The sequence below is a fragment of the Calidris pugnax genome, unplaced genomic scaffold, assembly GCF_001431845.1.
Source record: "Calidris pugnax isolate Ruff unplaced genomic scaffold, ASM143184v1 scaffold24, whole genome shotgun sequence".
In the NCBI taxonomy this organism is placed as follows: Eukaryota; Metazoa; Chordata; class Aves; order Charadriiformes; family Scolopacidae; genus Calidris; species Calidris pugnax.
This window is the reverse complement of record NW_015090922.1, coordinates 24,391,386-24,405,038: the sequence shown is the minus strand read 5'-3', so window position 1 is coordinate 24,405,038 and position 13,653 is coordinate 24,391,386. Positions and strand designations below refer to the sequence as shown.

At 41.5% G+C, this 13,653-nt stretch overlaps 1 protein-coding gene across 1 annotated transcript in view; it reads right to left on the bottom strand.

Moving 5' to 3' along the window:
• The window catches only part of HEATR1 (HEAT repeat containing 1), a 35,173-nt gene extending 31,370 nt beyond the window's left edge, over positions 1 to 3,803 (bottom strand). The window contains exons 1-4 of the mRNA XM_014950810.1: positions 3,625 to 3,803; positions 2,484 to 2,700; positions 1,494 to 1,635; positions 863 to 964 (exon numbers count right to left, since the gene is read on the bottom strand). Of these exons, the coding sequence (XP_014806296.1) occupies positions 863 to 964; positions 1,494 to 1,635; positions 2,484 to 2,700; positions 3,625 to 3,766 (603 nt within the window). The 5' untranslated portion in view covers positions 3,767 to 3,803. The remainder of the gene's footprint in view (positions 1 to 862; positions 965 to 1,493; positions 1,636 to 2,483; positions 2,701 to 3,624) is intronic.
• Positions 3,804 to 13,653: the final 9,850 nt, after the last annotated feature.

Genomic DNA, 13,653 nt, shown 5'->3' with positions numbered 1-13,653 from the left:
CCTATCTGCAAACCAGCAAAATCTCAGAACTCCAGCACGTAAGCTCTACTAACTCCTGCTGGCACAAGGTCAGTCATCCCCTCCTCCTAGCAGTAACCCTTGCCAGAGGATACTGCTCTGCCTTGCAGACAAGGTAGAAGGACAAGTGTGCTATTCCTCAGCTGTTGTAGTCAATCACAATAAGGTAACCTAAATCACGTGTGATTTTGGTGTATTGTTCAAGATTGAGAACTGGACAGCCAAGAAATCGACATGTGTATGTTTAACACCCTCTACTACATCTGAGACCGAACCCTGTTATTGTGTGTGCTTTGACAGCACACGCATTCTAGTTTTCTAAGTAACTGGAACTGTCGTACATCTTACCCCTCTGAGACTATAAAACTAGTTCTCTATCAGACAATAACTGAAAAAACAAATAAATCTGCTCTTCTAACATTCTCAATTTTAAGTTCTCAATATTTGAAGACATACGTTAAAAACATCCATGACAACCCCAAAAGAGACACCCAAATTTAAAGCACAGTTACCAACTAATAGCAAGAATGACTTTATAAAAGAATTTAAGACAATGAAGCACTTTGAAGCAATACAGTATCTTTAAGTAATACAGTACTGCCAAATTGTTTTGTCGTGGCCCATTGGTTCTCAGCTGCTTCCTTACAAGAACTTCTGACAGACTATCAGTCTTCTATACAAATAATAAGAAAGTAAATTCTTATCTTGTCTACTCATAAATTACTCCTTTTGCTATTTGATATGTAATTCAAAATACTAGTAAATAGAATAATGCTATAGAAACACAGAGGTGGGAAAAACCAAGTGACAACAAACAAATCGTGTTCTAGAATAAATGAACAACCTTCACAGATTTTGCTGCCAGCCTGCAGATGAAATCCATGAAATCCAGGTCTTTGTAGCAGTGTGTAATGACAGTACCCCTTGCAAGTGGGACTCCAGGTTTCTTTACGTGGTGAAAAAAACCAAGATTAAAACACTCAAAGGTAAAGTGAAACACACGAAGTAAACATTAATATAATCTCTAAATTAAACCTACTAATCAATTAACATCATTTAAATTGAAATAAGTAATGGAAACCCACACACACGTATGGAATTTTTTGTATCCACATTAAGATAGGCTATGAAAAGCATTACATATGATCTACATTCATATAAACATATACTTTAGTAATTGACTAATTCTTCCTAGCAGTAGCAAATACTTGCACCTCAAAGGCATACTTTAACTTTGCCAAAACAACGAGTAATTACAATCAAAGCTTCTTATAATTAACTGTGCATTTAAAGAAAGACAGCAGAAACAACAGGTGGACATCCAGGCTCTATCCCTGCAATTAAATCTTTCAGTTCGGTTCTACAACTAACCACATGAACAGGTGGACCATATTCATAAACCTAGTAACAGAGTCAAGATATTATTAATAAAGTCCCTTATGTTTCGCCCAACTTGCATCTGTTAAATACCTTACCCTTATTGGATCCATCCAATGCCATTTATGAGTTGGGCTTTTTATATCCAAAAGCTGAATAACTCTCACAAATAGTTTAGTCTCATGATATGGCAGAACACAACCAATCAAACTATCTTGATTGTAGAGATGGATGTGAAATCTAAGGAAAAAACCATATATATACAGTTAAAAATGATCTGGAAGTCAAAAAAACCCCACCCAACCACATTCTACTCAGAACACCTGATTTACTGCCTTTTCAATAAGAGAAGAGATAATTGTGACAGTGACTCTGTCATATGGCCCACCTACAGTCCAGAATCCCAATAAACCCACTACCCTGCATGTGCTAGAAGAAAGAAACGGTGCTAGCAATTTTTTCCCTCCCTCTCAATAATTTATAAAAATAAATTGTTATATTAAAAAAATTGTGATTCAAAGGTTGTATCAATAAAACTAACCACTCCTTCATGACATGAAATATTATACTTTCTGCATCTGGATGGGTTAATTTATATAAATAAATACATCATCACTTCACAAAATACTTGTTTTTTTCTTCTTCATACCTTCCTACATAACCTTGAAATAAAAATACTTACCTTATGTCATAATACAAGGGCATGTTATTCACTGTTGACAGTTAATATTGAAAATGAGCTATTTTACACAGCCCATTTCTAAAAGTATATTACACAAATGCCTCTCTAGGTCCTCTGTAAGCTACAGCTGGGCAACTTTGGTGAAAATCAGGCAAGGAGATAATTGCTTTTATATAGAATTATCAAGACAGATCAAAACTTTCACAGAGATTTATCAAAAGACAAAAATCTAATTGGCAAAGAAAAACATCTGGCCCCGTAAAGACTAAGCCCAAATGGATATTTTTAACATTTTAACCTGTATTTTCAGAAAACTACAGTATTCAAAATTATTCTCATTGGGGAAAAAATATCTGGCATTTCTAGTAGCCTTATCTATTGACATGTAGGATATTCAGTGGATTACCTGTGAATCAGCCATTCGAGGCACTTCTGGGCTGGCTTTAGCATAAAGTAAGGGGATAAATGAATCAGGAACAATGAAATATTCTTATTCAGCTCCTGATTTACTGCTTTAGACTGAACACTGCGTTCCAGGCCTTTGGACACGGAACTAAACAAACTGGACTGGAACACTTCAAATGAAGGATCAATCCCCATCAGCTCTTCTAAGCCAGTGCATCCTGGGGAAAAAAAAATGGAAGAATGCTTTAAACACACCAGTTTTATTCACTAGTCCTACCCACCCACCTCCTCACCTGCATATCCAATTTCTTTGCTATGCTGATATATGTCATCCTCACTAAGCAAACCAAGCCAAATCAAACCAAACAGTAAACAGGCCTAAGACCAAAACCTTCTGCTATGCTTCAAGTATTTCTTAACTGATGAAGAAAAAGAACATTAGCAAGTGTGGGGAGTGCGCTCCCGCGGCAGTGAAGGGCAGCAGCATCCTGGGCTGTACTGGCGAGCGCACAGCCAGCAGGCTGAGGGAGGTGAACTGCCCCCACCATTTGTGAGGCTGAATCTGTGTACTGTGCACAATCTCCAGCTCATCAGTAGGAGATAAACACTGCCACATGGCCGTGGGTCCAGCAGAGGAACGCTAAGATGGTCAGGGGACTGGGAAATAACAGAGAAGGAAATGGAGGAACCACGTTTGTTCAGCTTGGTGAAGAGAAAGACAAAGGGAAATCTTCCTGCTGTCTGCAACTACTCAACGGGACACAGCGTATGTAGGTAACCACGATCTTCCCATGGACTGGAGTGATGCTGACTAGCCTGTAGCTTCTTGAATTATTTGAATATGGGTTTGCCTTTTTCATCTAGATTAGATATTAGGAAGAAATTTCTCACTCTGAGGGTGGTGAGGCACTGGAACAGGTTGCCCAGAGAAGCTGTGGATGCCCCATCCCTGGAGGTGTTCAAGGCCAGGCTGGATGGGGCTTTGGTGGGAGGTGTCCCTGCCCATGGCAGGGGGTTGGAACTCGATGATCTTTGAAGATCCCTTCCAACCTAAGCCATTCTACGATTTATCTTTGTTTCTCCAGCTGTGTTTTGGGATAGATGACTTTCAACACCCGTGGTATCTAAGCGGCCAAACTCACCGATGGCAAAAAACGTGTCCCTGTCGATGCCGGCCGCCTCCTTGCTGCTGAAGAGCAGCGACGCCGCTTCGCTGCGGCTCAGGAGGCTGGGGTCGGTCTGGGGAAGCGCCAGCCGCTTCAGCTGCTCCGCCAGGGACGTCATGGCGCCGCCTTCCCAGGACAGGAGCCCCCACAGAGACCTGACGGGGGCAAACGGAAGAAGGCCCGCGGGTGAAGCGGTTGCGCGGCGACACGCCGCCTCTCCCCGCCGCCGGTGCAGGCCACGCTGCCAGCCGCCCCTCGGGGCTGCGCACACGGGGGGCAAGGGGGACAACCGTCCGGCGGTGACCCCTCCCGCGGCGACACCCCCCCCGCTCCCGGACACCCACCTGCACCCGCTCCGCGCCGCTCCCCCGCGGCCACACGTGGGCTGCGCGCGCCGCTAACCCGGAAGCGGCTGCTCGGGCGGAAGGGGAAGCGCGCGCGCGCGCGCCCGCCCGCCCCCCGTCTCGTGGGAGCGGCGGCGGGAGGGCCGGCACGCGCCGCCTGCAGGCGCGGGGGTGCTGGGGCACGAGGACGAGCGGCCGTTGCGGCCGGTGTCCCGCACCCGGGGGGTGCTGCTGAGCTCAGTGTCCGTGAGGAGGCTTCGTGCGGGTGCGGGCCGGCCTACCTTGGTGAAGCAGGCGGTGCAGGCGGCCAGTGGAGGCGCGAAGGCCCGCAGCGCCGGCGGGTGGGTGGGGGAGGCTCAGTGAGGTGCCGGTGGCACAGGCCAGGGAGGGTGAGGGTCCACTAAACGGCGACAGCCTGGCTTAGCAGTGAGGGCGCGTGTTTCGACGGAGGGAAGACATGAGCACTCAATATGAGTGATCAGCAAGCTTCGTTTATTTAGACACACTACCATTCTTTTATGCACACTCATAATTAGCTCATACATATTGCAAAATGAGAGCTCATTATTGGTTAGTTCTAAAAAGACAGTTCCGCCCAAAATCCCTTTCTTACGGTTACATGTTTACCTTATCACAGACATTCTGTTGGTGGACCACAGCTGCCTTCAAGGCCAGAAGAACAACTTCAAGGCATTGCAGTTATTGGGAGCTAGATAAGCTGAATACGGTGCTTATTGAGCTCTTGCTGGACTAGCTGACCCTTCTCAGCTAGCCAGTCTCCCACAGGCGTGCACAACTGGAGTTGTGCCACCTCAGGGTTTTTCCATATCTGGTGATGATAATGGATGATCATGATGGTATCATCACCATCAGTCTTTACAGCTACTTGAAAGGACGTTGTAGAGGGGTTGGTGCTGGTCTCTTCTCCCAGTTATTTAGAGATAGAACAAGAGGGAACGGCTTCAAGCTACAGCAGGGTAGGTTTAGACTGGACATTAGGAAAGAGTTTTTCACAGAAAGAATAGTCAGGCATTGGAATAGGCTGCCCAGGGAGGTGGTGGAGTCACCATCCTTGGATGTGTTTAAAGTCATTCAGATGTGGTGTTGGGCAATGTGGTGTAGGGGAGAGCTTTGTAGAGTAGGGTAGATGGTTGGAATCGATGATCCCAAGGGTGTCTTCCAACCTAAATGATTCTGTGATTCTATGAGTGATGAGAGGGGAAGTGCAGGACTCCTATGAGCAAAAGGTCTTGAAAGCTACTGTTGTACGTATAAGCTAGATCCCAATTGCAGAACCACAGAGCTACATAGGTTGGAAGAGTCCTCTAGAAGTTGTATGGTCTAGCCCCAGAGCGGGGCCAGCTTACACCAAGTTGTTCAGAGTTTTGTCAAGTTGAATTTGAAGTATCATCAAGGATGGACATTCCACAGCTTCACTGACTGAGCCTCTTCTCATCCAAGGTTTGATTACCTTCAGATTAAAAAGAAATTCCTAATATTAAAAACTGTGATGTCTCCTGCCACTTTGCATTCAAGGCTGCAGGGTTCTGCACCTGGAAGTCAGTGCACAAAGCCAGAAAGGGAACATAGCTTGTGACAAGCCAGGAGAAACCTGGGGAAAAAAGCAGAAATAAATCTAATTTCAGGTGATGCCAGTGGGTAGACAAAATGATGCCAATTATAACAATTCCAGCACCAGATCTGTAAAACTATTTCTGTATATTTTTGGGAAGCTATATAGCTATGGCTGAAACAACAAATTTGTTTACATAGTAAAGCTGCCTTATTTGGCAATCATTTAGCATACAGTAGAAATGCAAAAAGCTGATTAAAAATTTAGGATTGCAGAGAACAGAGAATTGTTTAACTGCTTAATTTTATGTTAGGAGTATCCACTGATTTCAACAAGACTGTTTGTTTGTATGAAGTTAAATCTTTGTAGCAGCAGAGAGAGGAAATGAAGCTGGATGTCAGACTTTGTGCCTGATTATATTTGCTGCTGCCTTGTCAGAGAGCATGTATTAACTATATATCGTGTTACCCCTGACATGGTATTATCTGGATGTAGTGACAGCAATTGCTGAGCTGCTAAGGGTTGCTACTACTGCAGTTATAACAGTGTTAAGGTGATTGGAGGATATCACTGATTTAATGGGATTGCCATTATTTTTCTGATTGTTCTAACACTGAGATTCTGATCCTGTAGCAAATGAGCTGCCTAGGAGTGGTGGAAACCAAGAGCCATTTTATTGAACTTTTCACATTCCCCATGGCTTCTGTACAGCTTTTTCCTTTATGAAGCCTTCATGTGACCTTATTTTTAGCATATTTTGAACCTGCATAAATATGCATGTTTCCATATCTAAAAATAACAAACATATTAAAATATATGGACTTTGCAAGGGACAAAAAGCTGTTTCTAAAAAACAAAAATAGTCATTTTTTAGCAATGCTTTTCATTCTTTTAATACTCTACCCAGAAGTTAAACTAGAAGCTGTAAATGCTGAAATGTGTTCAGTTTTTCAGGACTCCTGTCTCACTCTATTCTTTCCCTTGGCGAGCTGCAAGACAGAGGTTTTATACCTCTGTGCTTTCTGCTCCATACTTGTTTGATTTCAGAGTAAAGCTGGGATTCCCTTTGGAGGTTAATTGAAGGAACAGGGACACCTTCTGCAGAGGAAAAAATATTTGTTCTTGATGTAATTCTAAAAAAGTGTTTCCTGGGAAAAATATAAAAGCAGAAAGTCTGTTAGGAAGTATGCTCAGTTAGCTTTGTAATTCCCCAGTGATGAAGATGAATATCACAGAGGTTTGCTCCTTGCTGAACTACAAAGAGATGCTTTTCTAAACTTAAATCCTGGCCTGTTTCAACCAGTCCCTCTAGCTTCTTAATGCCTGCATCATCGTGTAGCTATTCTGTATGGGTGGAATTCTTGTAGCCATACTACAGCTGAGATCACTTTGCCTGATGGCTGCCATTAAACTGCATTTGACAGATTAGATTGTCTGTTAAAAAATCTTGAAGTCTTAGAATAGAAATTGTCACATGCTAATTTTTGTTTGGAAAAAAAGTGATCTGTTTCATGTGTTTTCTGTAAGCCTATTCACTCAGAAGCATTGGTGTGTTTGGAAGGATTTGATTGAGAAATGCTATTAAACTTCTAATGTTCTTTATGTCTGGGTAAATTTGTGCTACCACTGGAGCAAATATAATTGATACCTTTATACAGATAAAGATCAAGTCTTTGTATTCCTTTCCTTCCAACTCCCCTCACTGGCTGTGTATATAGAGAGCTATGTCTACAATTTGGTTTCGTGTGTAGGCAACAGATAGGGAGGAATTTCATTTAAAGAGGAAAAGGGAATCACTTCTGATTAAAAAAAATAGTGTGTTCAGTAGCATTCAATTGTAATGTATCAAAATGAAGGTAAGGAATTAAGTCCTACCTATACAGTTCACTGTTTACATACAAAGTTAGAGAGTGTTTGTATTAAATACTCTTAAGTACTCTCAAAAGCTTATTCATTAATTTGCTAAAATGATGCTTCCTTCTTGCACCACCTCCTGTAATCTAGTGAGCCACAAGATTTTGGATTTCTAAAACAGTTCTGAAGGAGATGAAAGAGAGCCACTTTCTGTGCGCTTCACCATCGATTGCTAGTAATTTTGGTGTGTTCGCTGACATTTCCCCATGCCATTTCTAATAGGGAATGTGACAGTGCCTGACATCTAAAATCTGATCTGATTGTAGCTTAATGAGGTAATACGAAAAACTCCCTAGGATATGAAAGGAGACTGTAACTTCCTTAGAGTGTATCAAATTCTCTTAACTTTTTAAGCAAAAGTAGTTGTTAACAGATATGTGTGTTCAGTGTGGGTATATATATGCCCACTGACCTGTAAACCGATCTGTGTTGTGAAGCAGTGACTTGAACATCTTGAAAGCCAAGGTAATCTTATTGTCAAGGGATATATTTTGTTTTGCTATTGATTGTAGAAGGCATGCAATAGTTTTGTAGTTTTGGAGGCTATGCAGTTAAATCTACTACTCTGAGCTAGTGTGTCCTTTGCTCTTAATTGGTGTGCATATCTGGTCCCTATTGGAAGTTTATAATTTATAAGACCACATCTGAATTTATAGAGTTACTGTAATTATCAGGAAAAACAGCACTTTATTGTATACTTTTGTAATGATTTTTTTTTCCTGTTTTCAGTTCTTACTGCTCACTGTGACGATGCAGCAGTCCAGTCACCTTTCACCTTTGGACATTCTAAAGATGAAACTACCCTTCTGCAGTGTATACACTGATAAGGCCTTGAGGCCATTATTCCCTTGGCTAAACTTTTGTTAGAAGCAAAGAGATTGGAGCCATTGTGTCATGTAGCAAAGCGAATATGTAAAATGAGAGAGTTAAGATTTGTTTTCCTCATCTACCCTTTCTCCCTTGAGCGCTTGATCTTTTTATGCTTACATCAGTGAAACTGAGTAATTCTGATGAGGTCAGTGGAGTTGTATGAGTGTGCAGCTGATGTAACTGGAGGCAGAAACAATCAAGCATAATTTGATGATGGTTGAGGTTACAGAGAATTGCAGTTCTCATAGCTGGAACAGGAATGAAGGGAGAATAATTCTTCAGTTGAACTGCATGGCTGGAAGAACCTTCCTTGCTAGGCAGTGTATCAAGCACATCATAGACTCACTGACCACTGTGGCAGGCAGTATCATGTTTCCCTGGCTTTTCTTGGAAAATCTATTGCAGCTTCCCCCAGCCATAAATTCTCATGTGTAGCTGCATTCTAGATCTAATAATAAATAGAAACCCTCTGGATGGGGTTGTGGGAAGCTATTTTGGGGATTTTACTGTATTAAAAGGTTTCTGATATGGAACTATAAATGGAGGGCTTTTGAATCAAAACTGTTGTAAAGGAAGCTTCTGAATATATATTCTAGATAAGGAGAAATAAACCCCAAATAAACAAACTAGCTTCAGCTGGTCACATGCAGAAAGAGCATCAGCTTGAATAGGTTAGCTAATAGTCATCTTTGTAACTCCATTTGTATCCACTTGGGGTGCTTTTTGTCCCAAAAGCATCAAGGATAGTAAGGAAGACAAATGGAGATGGTGAAAAATGGAAGAAAAAAGCAGTTCTTTCAGTGCTGAACTACTTGATGAATTGTGGTTTTTTTGTTTGTTTGTTTGTTTATTGTGTGAACTAGAAGCTTGGATTTTAACAACTGCACAGTTGTTGCAATGAAAAATAGGAAAATGCCTCTCATGTTGCTGAGATTGCAATAGTCTTTTGTCATGACTTGATATTTATTGTGGTGGGAAATATGATACTGTGTGTATAAGTTTGCTGTTTATTATTATGAAAAGATACCTGTGCCAGAAGGAGTAGGTGTCATAGATCTGGTGTGTGATAGTTGCGAGGCACATTGTTTAATACATTGGGAGAACTTGGTAATCAGAGTGTAGCAATATGGCCATTGGGGACTTGCTTGTAGTAAGCAATAAGGAGAGTGCTGTGTGTACTAGACATGTCTCATCTTTCATAGCAGGGCTGTAAACAGTAAAAGAGGCAACAAACTGAAGGATGGGGAGGAGGAAAAAGTGATCAATAAGGAACATGTTTAAACCAGCATACTTTTCTTACTGCAGTGTACTGTCTCGATGTCGCCTCCCTCAATTGCCTGTTATTCAAGCAACTGACAGGCATTGGAATAGCAGTAGGTCTCATATGGTGCAACTACCCATTCCTGACCTGCAGCTGTTCAAACCTCTATTTGCTTGTCAGTGAGCCATTTGCTGGGTTTTTTTTAAATCCAAAGATGAATCACAGCTCTTTCCCTGAAAGAGAAATAGAGTCATTCCTGTATGGATGCAGTAGATACAAATTTCAGCCTTTTCCCAGGCTGGTCATTTAAGCCTGTGCTGCTTTCATTTCTTCATTTGCACCGGTCGTTGCCAGTCCGCAGGCTTTTTCCATACCTGGTGAATATGTGGCTTGAACTAGAATGAGCTCACAACTTTATATGGTAACACCTGAGGAGAGTATGTTCTACATTCAATAGCAGAGAGAAGAATATATCTGCTATTTATTTATACACTTTCTAAAGTTTATTTTACATGTTTTTGTGTGGGAATGAGTTACGCGTTCATGTAATGCCTAGCACAGTGGCACTGTGAACACTGGGACCAACTGAACATTTTTTTAACCTATGTGTACATGCATATGTATATGAGTGAGGTATTAAGACTATAATATTTTAAAAGTATTAGAAAAGTAGAGAGTGCATTTCTGTGATACTGAATCGTACAAAGTATCTGTAATCACAAAATTCCCCCAAACTTTTCTCTGCATTACAATGCCATTTTAAAAAACGTTTGGCTTTTGTATTTGCTTTCATTGTGCATTGGAAACTGTTCGTGCTGTTGTGTATCTTGGGAATTCTTGGGGAAGAAAACCTGTTATTAGAAGAAATAGTGTGTTTGATTTAGATGGTGAGGGTGTGCAAATGAGTTTTAGTGTTAAGCCTAGATCTCTAGATCTGCTGATTTACTAGAGGTGCCATGTTTTCAGAGTTAATGTAGTGGCCCTGCTGTCTTGAGATGATGTAAAGGCCCTGGGCTGCCTTTCGTAAAATAGTCCTGACAGCTGGAAACGTTCTTGATAATGGCTAATAACTCTTACTGACAAAAATATATGTCAATGTTTTCTTCAATGCATTTCTTACTCTCTTGACATTCTGCATCTTTTGTGTATGCCAGTGACTTAAGAGACTTCTCTGCAGAGAAACTACTTGAGAGAGACTTAGAGGCCCAGTGACATCGGAGGCAATTCCTTGGGCATACTGGGAGGAGGGTGCTAATTTGCCGGCAGCCAGACAGGTGCTTAGTGTAGTCAGTAGGAAGGTCTCTTGAATGTGTAGTGAAGGGGAGCGTGTGGTGCTAAGAATCAGGTGGTTCTGCCACTGATGCTGATACACCTCTTTTAAATAAGCCCGGTGGCCAGTTCTTGCTGTGATCTTCTCAAATACTGCACAGGGGAGGTTACTCTTCAAAATCTTTCTCGCTTTACTTGTGGTAGGATCCCTTTTGGTTTGCAATACCTGCTTATTAATTATGGTGATGTATGTGCCTGGTTTTAGTCTGTAGGGGGGAAAAAAATTTTAAACAATTTATGACTCGGTTAATCTTAACACATGCCTAGTCTGTCTGTGTCACTGTAACATGTTTAAAGACTCTTGTGTTGACTGCAACAGACGGAACATGGTGTTCTTGAGCAAAAGCTGTAGTGGTTATGTAACTGTTAGGCCACACTGGAAACCTTTAGTGCTTTCCTTTACATTTTGTATGAACTGTCTTCCAATTCAGAACTCATTTATGATTACTTAATTTATGATGTCTTTATAATTAGTTGTAGAGCAGATAACTTAAAAGAACATCAAGATCACAAGTCAGTTAATGGTGGACTATACCAGAGTTAAGTTTTCCAAGCAGTCTTGCTTCAGCTGCTTTGTATATATCACAATACAGACTTAATTGCATAGTCACAAACTACCTTTTCTCCAGAAATCCTGCTTTGTTCAGTAAGCAATGCTCTACAGCATTATGATTTCTCTTTTTTATTCAATGAAGGTCTGTTGTGCTCAGTTGAACCATGTTCCCAAATACATAATTTATGATTTTCAGCTCTGGTCATTGCAGTACTTGTACTTGTTTTCAAGTATTCCAAATCTATTGGGTATTTGATTTTCACATACTTCTTTATACTTCACAGCGTTAGTATTGCTCCTGGTCTACAGAAGGAAAACTGAGGTACATGCTCCAAACTGTCCATAGTTTGATTTCCCCATCCATGGGTAGTTTTAGGTTAATGAATCCTGGTACTATGGAATTTGTCTTTTCCCTAAGTGCTTTACAGAGTACAATTACTCCTTTTGCCCACTGAGCAGGCTTGGTGGTTTGAACCTTTAGGCGCAGCAGAATCCTATATTTGTCTGGTATTTCTGTCATGCATTGTTTTAAACATTCTCTCCTGCAATGGAAAGTACGGTCTGTGACCCTCCTGACTTCCACCACTGGGACTTCAACAGTGGAAAATCAGGTCCTACAAATTTAGGGCCTGATTGACCTGATTTTCCATAGATCATCCGTGTGCTAAGGTTACCTGTGGAAGAGATGTAAGGGGGATTGCTAAGCCATGGGGAACAAATGGGGAAGTGTCTTGGTGTTCTAGAAGTGCATTTGGTACTGAATAGTCTCCCCTAGAGAAGGCCAAGATATGCAGTTCAAATAGGTGGATTCAAATATAATAAGCTTTCTGCTGAATGCTTTTATCATGGGAAAAGAGGCCAGGGGAAGATGTGTTCGGAGTATCTCAACTAAAAAATGAGTTCCGGAGTTTGCTATAAATACATGTGGATCCTTACAGCCTATAAGGGTAGGCTCACCTTTGTCCTAGTTGCTAACTCCACCTTCAGTAACTATTGTCTGTATAAACTGGAAAAATACCTAGAACAGCATCTGGCCTGAAAAAAACCCAACCAACCAACAGAACCCTTGTGAATTTGGTTGAGTTATGAAATTCTGGAAGATTACGACTATTCCATATTTAACTATGGGACACAACAGAGGTCTAAACTGCACATTAGGCCAATTCCACTGCATTTATCCTATAGACAAACTGGTTTCAAAGTGAAGAAGTGTGCAGATACTCTCCTCTTCTCCTGTGCTTGTGCTAAACTGGATTTATGCAGGGAGGGAGGTGAGCCAACTGAGAAACAAAGGACTTGTCCACATTCAGAGGGATTGAGAATATACAAGAGCCTTCACCGTGAGTAGGTTGTTGCTGGTAGATTTCAAGAGCAACCAGTCTTCTACTGGAAAGTATGTTGTGTAAAACTGATACCCATTGCTCCTGAGATGCGAATACAGCTGAAGTTAGTGAGAGAGATCGTAGTTGGACAGAGAACAACTGCCTTCAGAACAGGAATTGGAAAATTCAGGCCTTTCTGCTTTCATGTCAGGCACATTGCTCATTTTCTCAGTGCTGATTCTTAGTACAGCTGAGTGTCAGAGTAAAGCTTTGTTGGACAGGATGTAAGGACAACAGTTCTGGAAAACTTGCACTGTACGTGTTGCAAAAAGAACATGTTATCCCTGTTTGGCAGTAATTCAGGTTGCACCTAATGCTGCCTTGTAGAGACGGATGAATTTGCCCCTTTTACTAATCTTTGTATCACTCCTGTGGAATGAATAATAAGTAGCTAATATTCGTTTTTGCAGTCTGGCAATCTGTTCAACGCAGTTGCCTTCTTGACTGTGTGACTTCAATTCCATTGATGTTAGTGGAATTACACCAGTGTATCTGGAAAGAGGAATGAGGGCACTGAGACTGCACCTTGTCTAAGGTCGTTCAGTCAATCTGTACAAATGCTGAATTTAGAACACAGCACTGTCTGATATCCCGTGCCCGTATCCTGTGCCCGTAATCTCTGCCTCATACCTCAGTGATTTAAAACCTGCCAGGTCTCATCTGTGCCCCTTAGATAATTACTGTCTGGAAACTCTGACTTAGTTGATGATGTTTGTTTCTAGATAAATAAAGGCACATTGCCTATGCATTCCTTATCTTACACACACATCTCCATTCTC